Below are 16,072 nucleotides of genomic sequence, written 5' to 3' on the forward strand. Positions count from 1 at the left end.
AAAGAAATTCATGAGGTCTCCTACAAACTACAATTAATACAGGGTTCATCCTGATCTAGAAAAATCTATTTCCCTGACCTTTAACACGAAATTCCCTGACTTTCATGACAGGTGTCGGATGACGTTGACATATAAATACGGAATAAATAACGGTGAATATTTATGTACGAGAACATTTATTGTATAGAGACAAATAATAATAAATTACTCATACGTACATTCCATACCACCCATATAAATCTGAGCAACATTCCATACTGTGATCATTAATGGTTGGCTAAGCTAAAATTGGTGTACAATTATTGTTAGAAAAAAATATATTTTATAAAATTTCCCCTGCTTTCCCTGATTTCAAGTCTTTTCCCTGAGTTTCCCTGACATAGACCATTTTCCCTGACTTCCCTAACCAGTAGGAACCTTGTTTAGGAAATGAAAGCTGGAATACATTCCGTACTAACTAATATATTAATGAAATCGAGGCACAAAATAACTAGAGTAAAACCTCTCAATAACGGATATTGATGGGACATGATTATCTGTTCTTAAGTGGGCGGTGTGCGTTAGAGGTTTCATAAACTTAGATTACACATAGTTCATACGGTAATTGTATGCAGTTCACCATAAATACAATATAGGTTACAATTATAGCATTATAAATGTAATATAAGTTACTATCGAAATATGCATTCAGTGTTTGAATTACTGAGCGAACGGTTGGGAAATTCTCCTCCGTAAGGAAACAAAAGGAAAGTATAGATCTAGTTTGTAGATGTGTTTATATGGGCAAATTATAAAACTTGTGTAATAATTTTCTTCAAGTATAAGTCATACCTCTATCAAAGTTTCTTAATTCGTTTATTGATTGACTGTATTAAAAGTAACCTAATGAGAACAAACATTATTATTATTAAATACAGGCCCGTATTTATATATTGTGAGCCCCTGTGCTCTAAATAATTTGCCGCCCTCCCGCACAAAAATCCCCCCCTCCCACCGTAAACGACCAATATTATAAGAGTTGAACTCATAATTTTTGGGGTCGCAGAGATGAATAGTGACAGTTTTAATCCAATTCAACTTCAAGGTCATACTCCACTCCTCAGAAAAGGGGGGCGAGATTTTAAAAGTAATCGAAAACGACAGATATTAGTGTTGAATTCATAGTTTTCGAGGTCGCTGAGTTTAACGGTATCAGTTTTCATGATGTTCAAGTTCATCCTTGCCCCTTGGGGTGGGGATGGGAGAGGATGACTTTTTAAAAATAATCTGATAAGCTAGCTAATTAGTAACTACTGTAATTGGAACGAATTAAACACATTAACACATTTTCTCGTGCTTGTGCGGGACTCCGCGGGTTGCTAGTTTTAATTATTATTTTATTGCAAATGTTTAAAATAATCCAAAATTTCGCCGTCCCCTAAATTCTGCCGTCCTGTGCTCGAGCAGAATAGCACTTACCTAAATATGGGCCTGATTTAATACAGAAAGTGTAGACAAATCTAACCAACTCATGACACTTTATGGATTTCTGGAATCGCTGCTGCCTATAACCTTGTAGATACTACTTTCTGATCGAAATGTGAATGTAGCTTCTGGATCAGCTGAAGAGAACAACTGAATATTTTTAAATTGCGCAAAATATTTTTTTTGAAACATTTAAATCCATGTGGCTTTTCTTTTTCTGCAAGGCTATTTAAAGTTTTTTTTTTTTTTTTTTTAACGTTTAAACTAGCAAACATTGTGCAAATGCGAGGTCGGATAGTTCAATTGTGTGGCAAAACATTCACGCAGATATGTACAGCAGAGTGATACGAAACCTGCAAACTCGCCTTGAAATAGCTATTCGGCAAAACGGGAGACATATTAAAAATGTGACATAGTGAAAAAGACTTTCCATGGACACATTTTCTCTAAGTAATGATATGCGCATATAATATATAAAAATAAATTTGATATCTAAATTTCAAATGTATCAACTGTTTGTGTGCCACCCTGTATTATTCTTGCCCTTAGCCAAAAACGTTCACTTGCTACTATTTTTCTTGTTCTTAGCCAAAAACATTTACTTGATACTATTTTTTTGCCCTTAATCAAAAACGTTCATATGACACTATTCTTTTTGTCCTTAGCCAAACATGTTCAATTGATACTATTTTCCTTATTCTTAGCCAAAAACGTTCACTTGCTACTATTTTTCTTGTTCTTAGCCAAAAACATTTACTTGATACTATTTTTTTGCCCTTAGTCAAAAACGTTCATATGACACTATTCTTTTTGTCCTTAGCCAAACATGTTCAATTGATACTATTTTCCTTATTCTTAGCCAAAAACGTTCACTTGCTACTATTTTTCTTGTTCTTAGCCAAAAACATTTACTTGATACTATTTTTTTGCCCTTAGTCAAAAACGTTCATATGACACTATTCTTTTTGTCCTTAGCCAAACATGTTCAATTGATACTATTTTCCTTATTCTTAGCCAAAAACGTTCACTTGCTACTATTTTTCTTGTTCTTAGCCAAAAACATTTACTTGATACTATTTTTTTGCCCTTAGTCAAAAACGTTCATATGACACTATTCTTTTTGTCCTTAGTTAGACATGTTCAATTGATACTATTTTCCTTATTCTTAGCCAAAAACGTTCACTTGCTACTATTTTTCTTGTTCTTAGCCAAAAACATTTACTTGATACTATTTTTTTGCCCTTAGTCAAAAACGTTCATATGACACTATTCTTTTTGTCCTTAGCCAAACATGTTCAATTGATACTATTTTCCTTATTCTTAGCCAAAAACGTTCACTTGCTACTATTTTTCTTGTTCTTAGCCAAAAACATTTACTTGATACTATTTTTTTGCCCTTAGTCAAAAACGTTCATATGACACTATTCTTTTTGTCCTTAGCCAAACATGTTCAATTGATACTATTTTCCTTATTCTTAGCCAAAAACGTTCACTTGCTACTATTTTTCTTGTTCTTAGCCAAAAACATTTACTTGATACTATTTTTTTGCCCTTAGTCAAAAACGTTCATATGACACTATTCTTTTTGTCCTTAGCCAAACATGTTCAATTGATACTATTTTCCTTATTCTTAGCCAAAAACGTTCACTTGCTACTATTTTTCTTGACCTTACCAAAAACGTTCGCTTAATACTACTTTCTTTGTCCTTACTCAACAAACGTTTGCTTGATACTACTTTTTCTGTTTTTAGCCAAACACGTTTATTTAATATATTTTCCGTGTCCTGATACTATTATTCTTGTCCTTAGCCAAACACGTTTATTTGATACTATTTTCATGGTTTTCCACCAACAAAAATTCATTTGAGACTACATATTTCCAACCGCTAGCAATTTTCTTTGTCTTATGAGTTTTTTTCTTTTTTTTTTAAAAAAAAACAACTTTGACGATATAATTCAGAACAAATTGCATTGCTTTTTTTCATTTAAGAAAAACAAGCAATATGCAGTAAATTTGTATTTTCTGTTATTAGCATTGTGCAATTGTTTAGTTTTAAGTTTTTGTTCTCTTTTTTTAATTGATTCATTAAAAAACAAAGGCACTGCGACGAACAAAACAAACAAAAGGAGAAAAACAACAAAACAAAAGTTTCCTAGAATATTAATGGCACGAACACAAAAGCAGGAGTCAATGCACTTCTGATGCCTATTAGAATAATTTGATTCACATCAAAAACAAAAAAAATACCTTTGAGAATATTAAAAACAAAAGTGTGAAACGAAAAAAAACAAACGAATTCAACATATCGTAGAAACGAACAAAGTGTTTAAACATGTTCATCAGACGTCTACCTGACCAATTACGGATTTGATCATGGCATAAGAATTACGATTGTCAACTTTCACAACACGATTAGCAAACGATCAGCATCTAAAATTATAGTGATGACGTATATATACAGAATCTCTACCATAACAACCAGCAATTGATATTTATATTGGCTCATGGAGCATACAATCGACGCCTTTATCATGATTGATTCTTGATTGTATGGTATTTATTTTAAAATAACCTTTGTACGCTAAATCAGCTGTGAAAGCGATTTAACCTTGGATTAAATCGCTTGGATGAAAGGGTCGCTCACTAAAATTTCCGTGACATAAATCATACAGTTATCAAACCTTTCAGAGACGGCACAGCAATAACGAAAAGGAAAAAGTACCGATTGAGAATACTGTCTTTATTCTGTGTCAAGCATGTGGCGCCACCAATCTTTCACAAAGAGAAAAAGAAAGAAATCAAACACGACAATTTGAAATGTAATTTCTTCCACTTTTCTCTCTAACTACACATAAAAGAAACTTCTCAGAGAATTGTTACAAAAAAGAATAAACTGCTTGCACGCATGCAAATGTCCTCTTATTCGGAAAAAAAAGAAAGAAAGAAAGAAAGAAGACGAAAACACCGCTTAAGAAACTGATTAGCTTATTGCACAAGAGATTGTCCTTAAACTCTGACCTGGCAACACTCGACCTCAAACTATCGTGTATTGAGTACAACGTTTGTCTTATTCTGTACAGAAAATTAACGTCCCCTTCTCGATTGATAACTATATTAAATGCCAAGCATTTTCTTTCTTTATATAAAACTCCAAATACAATAAACTCCCATATACTCTGAAAAAGATCACACATTAGAAGTTTGAATTTCATCCGGTAGTCAACCACCAGAGGGCGTTTACTGCTAACTACCGATGAGATGTGAAACTTCTACTAACTGCATTTCAAAGTAGTAGAAAATACGATACAGATAACTACATTAAAGTTACAGTGGAAATGGAATACATTCTCAGGACGTTTTATTGATGGGCAGAAAACTGCTTCTCGCTATCTATTAAGATTTTTACTCTATAATCTCATCAACATTAGGTATTCTGCCAGTATTGCCAGGTCACTTGCTGCAACTCAGAAGCTTCCATGCTCCAAGGTCTTCCGCTAACCTATTCGTCTTCACTTAAGATTTCTCTGTTTTGATATCCTCCATTAATTCTAGTCTCCTTCGCTCCTTCCCTCTCTTTCCTGTCACCATATCCTCTAGCACGTCACTCATGATACAGTTCCTTCTTAGCCAATGTCCCAACCAGTTTCTCTTCCTCTTCTTCTAAAACTGTTCCTTTCTTCCCTAGCATTTCTAACATCCTCTCATTCGTTTATCGCTCAACACAGCCAATACTCTCCATTATTCTTCATACCCACACTATGAAGACTTCCAGTCGTTTTTTATCATTTTTGCGTAATGTCCATGCGTCTGCCTTATACAATGCAATACTCCACACAAAGCATTTTATTAGTTTTTTCTCAACTCTATTCAACGTCCCACAAAGTTCTGTTATGGTATTTGAACTCCAAATTCTACTAACGATAAGTCATTACGTTTTAGGTGTACCTTAAAAATTCTTGATAAATCTTTCGAAAAAAATGGGAATATTGCAATAGTCATTTAGTTGAAGTATCTGCAAATTTAGAGTAGGTTACATTTAATCTTTGCATGTGGAATATGCATCTAAATCAAGCTGACCAGAATTATCCGGGTGTTACAGAGTCGACCAGTGTTGTCCACGAGACGAGACATATTACTTTTTCCCGCCTCATCTCGCTAAATTTTGTACAAATATCGTTTCGTTTATTTTGGTGAGCTAGTTTTGTTTTATGTACAAAATTTATGTCCTGCTTCTTTCCCTCAATTTCATCTTATCAAATACTTCCGCGTCATGAAAGGTATCAGATAACATTTCTACCATATTTATAATTGGAGTGTATTGTGTACTGAGATACAACTCTCTTAGGAAACGAACCATACAAGATAGACAAAATCAATTTTTTTTTTTACTAAACACCTTAAGTGACAGGTAGGGACCTACACAGCTTTCTAATACATGATGGTGTGACAAAATTATGTAGCACTGTAAAAATCTTGGAAACGAATTATCCAAGATAGATGGTTTGTGTAAAAGTATTGGATAGGCCTTAATCCAGTAATGGACTGACAATTGTTGATAATTGTATGTATACATTTCAAATATAAATAACCCTCACCACTACACTCATGTAATCCCAATTTTCATTCTTGATATCTGAGAGTTTGAGATTGAGAAATAAACGCTTGTACCTTGTTCTGAGACATCATAAGCCTTATGCAGAGTCGTTCTCAAGCTGATTAGCGCTATACTAAAGAGTTCGACTAACATGTTTCCTGCAGTAGTCGAGCCTGATGCTAATCATACGTCAAAACGACTCTGCATAAGGCCCCATATGTTTAAAACTTAGCTGTAAGAATTTGTAATAAATAAATAAATAAACTAAATTTTACTATAACTGGGTAAATTTTACTGTTATGTCTGGGTAGTGTATAACAAACAATTCTGCTAACTCGAAATATTTTGCAACCGGTTCTATCGAACCGGTGTGAACCGACTGAACAGCACCACTGCCCTCACCGGTCACGTCGTGGTAGTTTCTGGTCGTATCCTTGGTAAGGGCATATGTGACCAACTTGCCATTACAATTACAACTGAAAACCTAAGATTTCTTTTCGTGATCTAGGTACTGTTAATGGACATTAAATTCCATATAAATAATCTATACAACAATGAATGTGTAAAGACAAGGAATACTGAACTGTGATTGGTCAAAATTACGCAAGAAAATATTAACAAAATAAATATCATTAGAAAGATAGAAGTTTGGATAGTATCGGTACTAGTTCCTTCAAAATTATTCGAATTCGAGTAACTTATTTATTCAAATACTCAAGGAAGGAAATGTTCTACGAAAATACTGTTCGAATATTGGATACTTTAAGAGTAAGACATCCCAAGAAAATATTCTTCGAATATTGGATACTTTAATAAGAGTAAGACATCTCAAGAAAATATTCTTCGAATATCTGGGTAGAAAATAATCAAAAATATACTGTTTGAATATACGAATAAGTAATATTTTCCCCAAAGTTCAAATATTCGAATCAGGAATATCCTCAAAAGTTCTTCATATTCGAATCAGCAATATTTCAAAATATTGTTCCAAGTTGTAAAAAGGAATATTACCTTCCCCCCCAAAATCGAATAACAAATATTCCAAAGAGCACAACTGGAATATTCAAATGAGAAAACATACGTATTTTAACATCAAGAACTTGTATATTTGTTGGGACGCGGTGGCTCAGCGGTAGAGCGTTCAAGTGTGGTGCATGGGTTCCTTGGTTCGATCCCAGTTCGCGCCAAGTGAGATTTGTGGTGGACAAACATCGTGTGCGTGGGTTTTCTCGGGGTTCTCCCGTTTCCACCTACTTTCTTTATTCCACTATTGCATTCATTTCTCATCATCATCGTCTCTTTAGACTAATCGGCATAACTGTGGGACGTAAAACTACAACATTTCATTTAATTTCATAATAACAAGAACCTGTATGTTTGTTAATTGGAGTTAAACTTTTCATCTCAGCATGAATGGTTGCTTTAGATAAGGACACATGAAAGAACTTTAAATTTTACACGATTTTTTTTTTTTTTTTTAAAGTTTTCATCTGTATTTTACAGATTTTCTTCTTTTATGTGATTTGTACAGATATAAGCTTATCCTTGATGTGTCTGTCTATACTTTGATAAGCTCATGTGGATATAAGAACTAAGTCAAACAAAGTGAATTTATGCACTAAAACGCATTAAAAAAAATATACGTAAATCCTTAGCCAAATCACTTTCATGTAAATAGATGAATATGCCTTATGAACTGACTAAGCCTAAATGAAATTGGAACTTACGCTGAAGTAAGTTTTTCCAACTCCCCGAAAGCACGCGCAAGCATCGTGAAATTGTCCTCGTTGGCTGAGAAATGGTATTGTCATCACGGGGGTTACTACCAACACAGCCGCTGCCAGCAGCAACCCCTCGTAAATTCCCCTCGGAGTGACTGCGAGACAAAAACGGATTCAGAATCTTCATTGGTGGTGGGGGATCCACTGGAGAATCCTCGGGCATCCCCACAAACGACGGTGGCGGCGTAATCGGCCTCGAAGACGCCGACGAAATAGTGTCCTCACACAAACTCCATTCGCTATCCCGAAAACTCCTGTATGTCGACGACAGGGAACGTTGCTTCCGGCTGGTATTTCGGGATTTCCGGCCACTCGAAGACGAATTTCCTGGTCGCGGAGGTAATGCCGGCGGCCCTGCACTGAAACACACAAACTGTGTCATGTTTCGATTTAATTTCGATCACACACACACACCACTAATGAAGACATAACACTGATTGCATTGCTTCTTGAAAGAGTTCCCTCTGTTAACTGCAAAGCACTACCAAACGAAACCAACTAACACCAACACAGAACCATCTGGCCACGCCATGGGAAATGATGAAGAAGCATGGAATAAAAACAGAAGAAACGCGCGGGGGAGACGGTGACGTAGTGTAGTACCCCCACCTCTACCCTTCGCTTCCCGCTCTCACAGGTCCACGCCTTCCTTGCTATCCCAGGCTGCTTCTTCGAAACTAAACTGCTCGCTCAAGTTGACTCCCGGCCTACACCCTTTTAACACACACAGACACAATCCCAACGAGTTTGCTGATCAACCCACAAAAATTGCCTCTTCCATTTAGCTGATATTCTTACCAAAAAAAAAAAAAAAAAAAAAAAAAGCCAAAATTATATTTCCTTTCTCATATTAAAAAAAATGCATTAAAAGAAACATTAATACACAAAGAACTAACAAAGTGAGTGTCATTTTAACGTTCAAGGCCGCAATTTTTACCTTTTTATTATTATTATTATTATTATTATTATTATTATTTTCTACTAAAGTTAATTGTGGAAATGTGTTTCATTAGCTGCCAACATTGCATGGTCCCTAGCGAATTTTCTTGTTGGCATGCAACTTCTGCAGCTTATATAATCTATGACTTTATAATTTCTTCTAAGAAATGTTGCCAAATCATAGATGTTTCATCAATGTTGCAAGAAAAAAAGTATCAATGAAATTCTGATGTACTTTTTTTTTCTTCCTTCCTTCCTACATGATTGGCTATGTTTCAACAATTGTTCATCGCCTTAAAAAGCGTATAACATCACACACACACACACACACACTAACTTCCAAAGGTGCGTCTTCATATGAAAGGTCGCATTCCAAAGGCAAATCATAGCGAGTAGAAGAGATCTCTTCTACTCGCTATGGGCAAATTAACAATTGCTGGGACTACCCCATAAGTTATTTACACATTACGTCACATATTGCATACAAGCATTCAGTATTACACACGTTACGTTTATCCCAGTCATTATCAAACAAGTCCACTTTGACCTAACTTTACTCTCGAGGTCTGCACGGGTCGGAATCTTTAGCCCGAACCAGGCCCGGCTCGTGAATTTATACTGTGAGGCACACCCCGAATCCAAAATACAGTATGTTTTAGCCTTTAGCCGCGAGCCCGGCCCAAGTCCATGTGATAAACCAAAGAGCCCGAATTACAGAAACTTATTATCGTAAAATTGTATTTTCATTTACAGGAATTAGAGGTTTAATTTTGCAGTTGTGCTTTAAATGTTCTTCAGAAAGAACGGTGCAATATATATCGTTGTACAGTATATTTAGAAAGTTAGGCCCGAAAAAGCCTGAGAAATATTGTATATTTAAAAGTTTACGGCCCAAGCTCGGCCCGAGCCCGAAGTCATATATGCTTTGTGGGCCCGAATCCGTGCAGACTTCTACCTTATTCAACCTCACGTCATCAATTTGATATCATATTCATTCGACCTCACGCATCACCACCACCCGGACCTAATTCGATATCACATTCACTCAACCTCATGCTCACATTACCAGTACAGTCTGATCTCACACTCAAATATTTCGTGACCTCACCCCCTCGTCAATAATTTCGATACCACGTTCACTCGACCTCACGCTACATCACCAGTCGGGCCTCACATTCACATCACTTCGATAATTACGCTCACACTAGCAGTACAGTGAACATCACACTCAACACTATTTCGACATTATACTAACTCAACTGCTCTTTGAAACCTTCGACCAATCAATCTAACAGGTTCATCTCATAATTTTTTTCTGTTTCACTAGGAGAATGCTGGGAGGGTACTTTGAAAACGTATATCCTGTTCAACTTACTTCCACTTCTTTCCCCATTGTTATGACTACATTACTGATTATCTCTGATAATCTTGCGGTTTTCCCCTCAAGCTGTAATAAAACAGCCTAAAGGAGCTAAACTTTGCTTACGGAATAACTTAAGTCTCTCCATAGAAAAGAACTTCTGACTAAAATTAAAAAAACTTAAAATTTAGAAAATAATGTAGTATTTGTGACTAAGATACCATATAGAAGGATTTTTAGAAATCCAATGTAGAATGGGGGGAGGGAGGAGATGTGGACTGTAATTATTTTAATAAGATTATCATATCTCGGACTCCTAAGGTTAGAGACATGAAACTTAACATTTGTACTTTTCACTTAAAATTAAAATTCCATTTAAAACTAAGTAAACACGTGTTGAATGGTTTCTTTCTTAATGCCTGACCTACCTGGTTCGATTCCCGGCCAAGTATATATGTGGTGGACATCATGTCCGTGAATTTTCTCAGGGTACTCCGTTTCCTCCCTCATTCTCATCCCATTAATTCTCCCATCATCATTCACTTGCTTTATCACCGTTTCCCTTAGCCTAAAGGGCATAGTCGTGGCAGGCCCGATCCAACCATATTTCCAAGTTCATTTCCAAGACTACCGTGAAAACTTTAGGGGGGCAGCAAAAGATTTAGAGCCCTTTCCCCCTAGACCACCCCTGGATACGGGCCTGAATCGTGTCACATTAAACTGAAAAGATATTTGATCTACATCAGAAGTAAAGGGGTGGGCGGGTGACAAAGATATCCACATGAAACGTTTGAATTTCGTATGAGGAGACTTCGACATAAGAAAACTTCTATACAAAAGACGCAGAAGGAAAAAAGGCAAAGTACTGCTCGCAGTAATATGTGGCATCCATTTGCTAGTACACGATAATTGATCGCTTTTTGCATGTTTATAAGGTTGACTGCATAATCCAATATAAACACATAGTCACGAGGAACCAGGAAAGAAAAGGCATTGTGACCTCCCGAGAGTATTAAGAATTAATCTTGGTAGCAGATTCTGTACTCATATAAAGAACGAACTTTTCTTCATTATAGGGAACGAGTAACACGTTTTCGGATGGAAAATGGCCATCCTTCTTGAATTAATGCGGACCTATTAGGTAGTGCTTATTTCTTAAAAAAAAAAAAAAAAAAAAAAAAAAAAAAAAAAAAAAAAAACTTTCCAACCACTTTTTATAATATACTGCATTCCTCATACATTTATTACTTCTAATCTATAGCATATATTAATTTGTTACTTTATTATTGCAACATCAAATAAGACATTGAACATTGTATATATAAGCATTCTTTTCTTTTCTTTGTTCTTCTCTTTCGTTTCCTTGCCTTTTCTTTTTTTTAGAAAGAGGGAAAAGACGAAACAGAAAAGAGAGAGGGAAAAGAGCAAACAAAAGAAAAAGAGAAGGAAAAGAGCAAAGAAAAGTGCGCAAGAAAAACAAAAAAGAGAGAGGGAAAAGATCAAAGAAAAAGAGGGAAAAGGAAAGAACAAGAGAAAGAGAGGTAAAAGGAAAGAAAGAGAAAGAGAGGGAAAAGAGCAAAGAAAAAGAAAGATGGGAAAGAGGAAACAAAAAAAAACAGAAAGAGAGGGAAAAGAGAAAACAAAAAAGAGAGGTGAAAAGAGGAAACAAAAAAGTTGAGTTGAGTTGATTTTGAATTTAACGTCCCGTTCAGCAGCGAGGCTATATGAGACGTAGACCTACTGATTAACCACATGAGCTCCCGCCGGGGAAACAAAAGAGACGGGAAAGATGAAACAAAAAAGAGAAAGATGAGAAGATGAAACAAAAAAGTGAAAGAGACAAAAAAGAGAAAGAAAGTGAAAAGATTAAACAAAAAAGGGAAAGAGACAAAAAAGAGAGGTAAAAATGAAACAAAAGAGAAAAAGAGAAAACAAGAAAGAGAGGGAAAAGAACAACAAGACGGAAAAGAGCAAAGAGAAACAGAAAGAGCAAACAAAAAAGAAAAAAGAGAGTGAAAAGAGAAAGTAAGAAAGAGAAAGAGAGGGAAAAGAGCAATCAAAAAAGAAAGAAAACTTGAAAAAAGAAAGTTTTTCTCTGATTTTTCTTTTTCTGTTTTTCTCTCTTTGTCCCTAATCTTTTCTTTCTGTCTGTATATATCTCTCAACCCCTTTTCCCTTCTCGCTCCTTTTCCTAGAGAGAGAGAGAGAGAGAGAGAGAGAGAGAGAGAGAGAGAGAGAGAGAGAGGTGAAAGCCTTCTTTCCTTTCTCACTTAAAAACGAGAAAAAAGAAAGTTATTTTCTTTCTTTTTCTCTTTCGTTTCCCTCCTTTCCCTATATTAGCTTTTTGAGAGAGAGGAAAAAGAGGAAACGAAAAGAGAAAGAAAGAAAAGAGGAAACAAAAAGAGAAAAAGGGAAAAGAGGAAAAAGAAGAGAGAGAAGGAAAAAAGAAAAGTTTCTCTGTTTTCTTTCCTTCCTCTGTCTCTCTCTCTCTGAATCTCTTTTTCCTCCTCGCCCTTTTACTCGAAGGGAGGACAGAGAAAGAGGTGGGGCCTCTTTCTTTCTTCCCACTTAAAAAGAAGAAAGAAGTTTCTGTTTTCTTTTCTTTCTTTTTTCCTTTATTTTATTTTTACGAAACGAAGAAAAGAATAGCCTATATATTACTTTGTTATGTATTTAATATGCCACTATTATTGTTATTTAGCATGCCACACGCCCCTTCCAAATTACAAAAATTGACTTGAACCAAGTTGGCGACCATGATTGACATACATCCCAAAAGTTGCAGCTCCTCACCCAATATCAGTTGCTATACTCACTTTTCACTTGTTCTCTTCCGGCTTCAAATTATAAACGTGTCCAAAGACTTTTGACTCACCCTGTATATTACTTTTGAACGACAACAGGAAATAAATATTATAGTGGTGTGTAAGAAAAAAATGGAATTCGAGATTTCAACGGACTTACACGTTTCCTTGCCCCTACAATCCGAACGAGTAATCTTTGGATGTCCATCTACCTGTTTGTTTCTCCGATCCAATGGTGTGTACAGTCGCCTTGTGGCCATACCGTTTAACGTCCCCGCACCAAATCTTAAACCTAAGATTTTCAAAATTTTACTATGAAGATTTTCTAATTTTCTTCCTACGCTTTTACTGGAGAGTGATTTTTTAAAATGCTATTTTATGAATATTATTAAGGCGGTATTATTATTAAAAACGCTTATTTATTTTTCAAAAATCTATATTATATTAACACACTAACAAGACTACAATATGATATAGGCCATAAAATTCAGAAGAGGTAGTTTACTCTTGGCGCTTTTTCTTTTTAAAAAAATATATATTATTTATTTTAACTCCTGGACGATTAAAAAAAAAAAAAACTCAGGGGATATTCTTCATCTATACAAGGTGGCCCAAAAGTAGGTATACAGTTCGGTACTGATCAACTCATTTCTTTTTATATCATTTCCTAATGTTATCGATCTGGTAGACTTAGTTTCTTTATTATTTGCTCTTAAGGTGTATGTTAAAACACATTCAGCTGAGAACATCCGAAGAAAAATAAACCTATAAGCTATACTCGATCAATGCAGGTGTGTATACCTAACCTTAAGTCTTGAACTACCCGACCGATTTCGATCAAATTTTCAACATAGATGAGGTTCAGGTCTGAGATGGTTTTTATCTTTTCACTTTGACGGTGCGGCATTGGGGAAGGGGAGATATTTAAATATGGTCGAAACTGACAGTTATTAGTGTCGAATCCATAGTTTTCGGAGTCGCTGAGACGAACAGTAACACTTCCGATGCCGGTTAAATCCAAATTCAGCCCTGATGCGAAGGCCCCTTGCTTCGATCCCATTCCGTATCAGTTTGTACTGGACATGTGTTTTCTCGAGTTCTCCAGATTCCTCTTACACTTGCATTCCACCAATTATTTCAAATCATACATCTCCTTTCGCATACACGCTATAACGCGGCGCATAAAACTAGAGATTTCATTTTTCATTTTGTGCATATACGAGCGTCGTTAAGCGGGTTTAGTGAGTTGTCGCTTTGTTGCAATTCCTAAGGCTAAAATTAAAACGTCATCCGGTTCTTTTCCCAAAGCCGCAATTAAATTTTCCGCTATCTTTACAAGTGAACATATCGATATCTGACATAACACAAACTACAAAGCGTTATGGAAAGATTAAAGAAAAAAAATGTTTATACCGGCTATGTTGACATATGATAAGCTTCTTAAAAAAGAAGGGGCGGAAAAAGTACCCAACATAATGCTATTTCGTCATACAAGGCCGTTCTCGAAGTTGAACACGTGAATCAGAATACATATAATGTTTTGGAAAACAATAGCAAAAGGAATTCAATTATTGTCGGTGGAAAAATGTAACATTTTTTGTTGAAATAACTCATCATGAAATGACAGTTTTTTAAAAAAATGATTAATTGGTTTCGTCTTTTTCATTTATTTATATTACAAAATTGCACAATAATCGTGATATTGTGAAATACGGAATTCCTGTCAGTAATAAACAAGGTCAGGAAACACACTGTTCAAGAATTACGAAACACTGACGTATCTATTATGGTCACGGTGGTTCAGTGGTAGAATAATGTGAAGGTTTCCGGTTCGATCCAAAACCTGAGAGTTTTTGCTGGCAAATACCATATCTGTAGTCTTCTTAAAGTTCTACTTTTTTTTTCTTTCTTGCAATTTTTCCATGAAGTTATTTATAGCTTCTTTCTTTCTTTCGGAAGCTATGGTGGCCCAGTGGTAGAGCGCCTACCTCGGGAGCAATGGGCCCCTGGTTCGATTCCGGGCCAAATAAGTTTGTGGTGGACAGCATCTTGACCATGAGTTTTCTTTGGGTATTCCCGTTTCCTCCCACTTTCTCATTCCACCAATTCTTCCATCATCATTCACTTCCCTTAATCATCCGTCTCCCTTAGCCTAAAGGACATAATCGTAGGACGTAAAACTGACAATTTTCATTTCTATTTTACGTTAACGAGAAGGGTACTGTGTACTAGTGATGTCAACCGGCTCGGCTCGAGCCCTGAGCCATCGGTTCAGCTCGAGCTTCGGCTCGGTTCAATTGAGTCAATGCCTCGTGCCGGCTCAGTTGTGACGAGCAATCGGTTCGGTTCGGCTCGGGTGAGCCATCGGTTCGGTTCGGCTCGGTAGCGATGTGCCACCAGCTCGGTTCGGCTCAGGTGAGCCATCGGCTCGAGCCGGCTTGGTTGCGATGAACCATCGGCTGGGTTCCGTTCGGCTCAGCTCAGGTGAGCCATCGGCTCGAGCCAGCTCGGTTGAGGTGAGCCATTTTCTCGGCTCGGTTCGGCCCAAATGAGACAAGGGCTCGAGCCGGCTCGGTTTGGTGAGCTGTTGGCTCGGCTCGGTGGTGACTGAGCCGTGAGCCGAGCCGCTCGAGCTGTTGACAACACTACTGTGTACCCAGTGATGATTTCAGGCTCCCTGTGGGCAGAGGAGAAAGACTTTCAATACATAAAGGATTAAAAAAAAATATTGTGAATATAATAACAATGAACACTGGACATGAACGAAAATATCGCTCCAGCTGAGGATTCTGTAATTCAGAATTGAGGGAGTCCTCATGAACTACTTCTTGAAATCACCATTGCATGATCTACAAGAGATTGGGAAAGGAAATTTTCAATTTTTCTCTGTCTAAATCCGCCACTAGTAACGGATACGAATTTTTTACTTATGAGTACATTTGTGCAAGGCATATGTGTTAAATCATGATCTTACACCGTTAATTTGACTTACATTCCATGACACAATGGTTACATCATCGCTTCATATAACCCTATACATACATACACACATATTTGTATCATGCATTGTATGCGAACACCCTCCAAACCGTGTTCCGAAAAGAAGGAAGACTATCTAACAGGAAAAAA

The 16,072-nt window shown here is 36.4% G+C and overlaps 1 protein-coding gene across 4 annotated transcripts in view; it reads right to left on the reverse strand.

Moving 5' to 3' along the window:
* ckn (CRK like proto-oncogene, adaptor protein) overlaps positions 1-16,072 on the reverse strand; it is a 580,084-nt gene that overhangs the window by 212,989 nt on the left and 351,023 nt on the right. Inside the window, exon 1 of one of the 4 annotated variants that reach the window (XM_081732139.1) lies at positions 7,787-8,418. The exons of 2 other annotated variants lie outside the window; for them this stretch is intronic. In XM_081732139.1, the coding sequence (XP_081588265.1) occupies positions 7,787-8,222 (436 nt within the window). In that variant the 5' untranslated portion in view covers positions 8,223-8,418. Of the gene's footprint in view, positions 1-7,786; positions 8,419-16,072 lie in introns of those variants that run through there. One more of the 4 variants, XM_081732138.1, reaches the window with a different exon arrangement.

The sequence above is a fragment of the Thermobia domestica genome, chromosome 11 (assembly GCF_964235325.1).
Source record: "Thermobia domestica chromosome 11, izTheDome1.hap1.1, whole genome shotgun sequence".
Classification (NCBI taxonomy): domain Eukaryota; kingdom Metazoa; phylum Arthropoda; class Insecta; order Zygentoma; family Lepismatidae; genus Thermobia; species Thermobia domestica.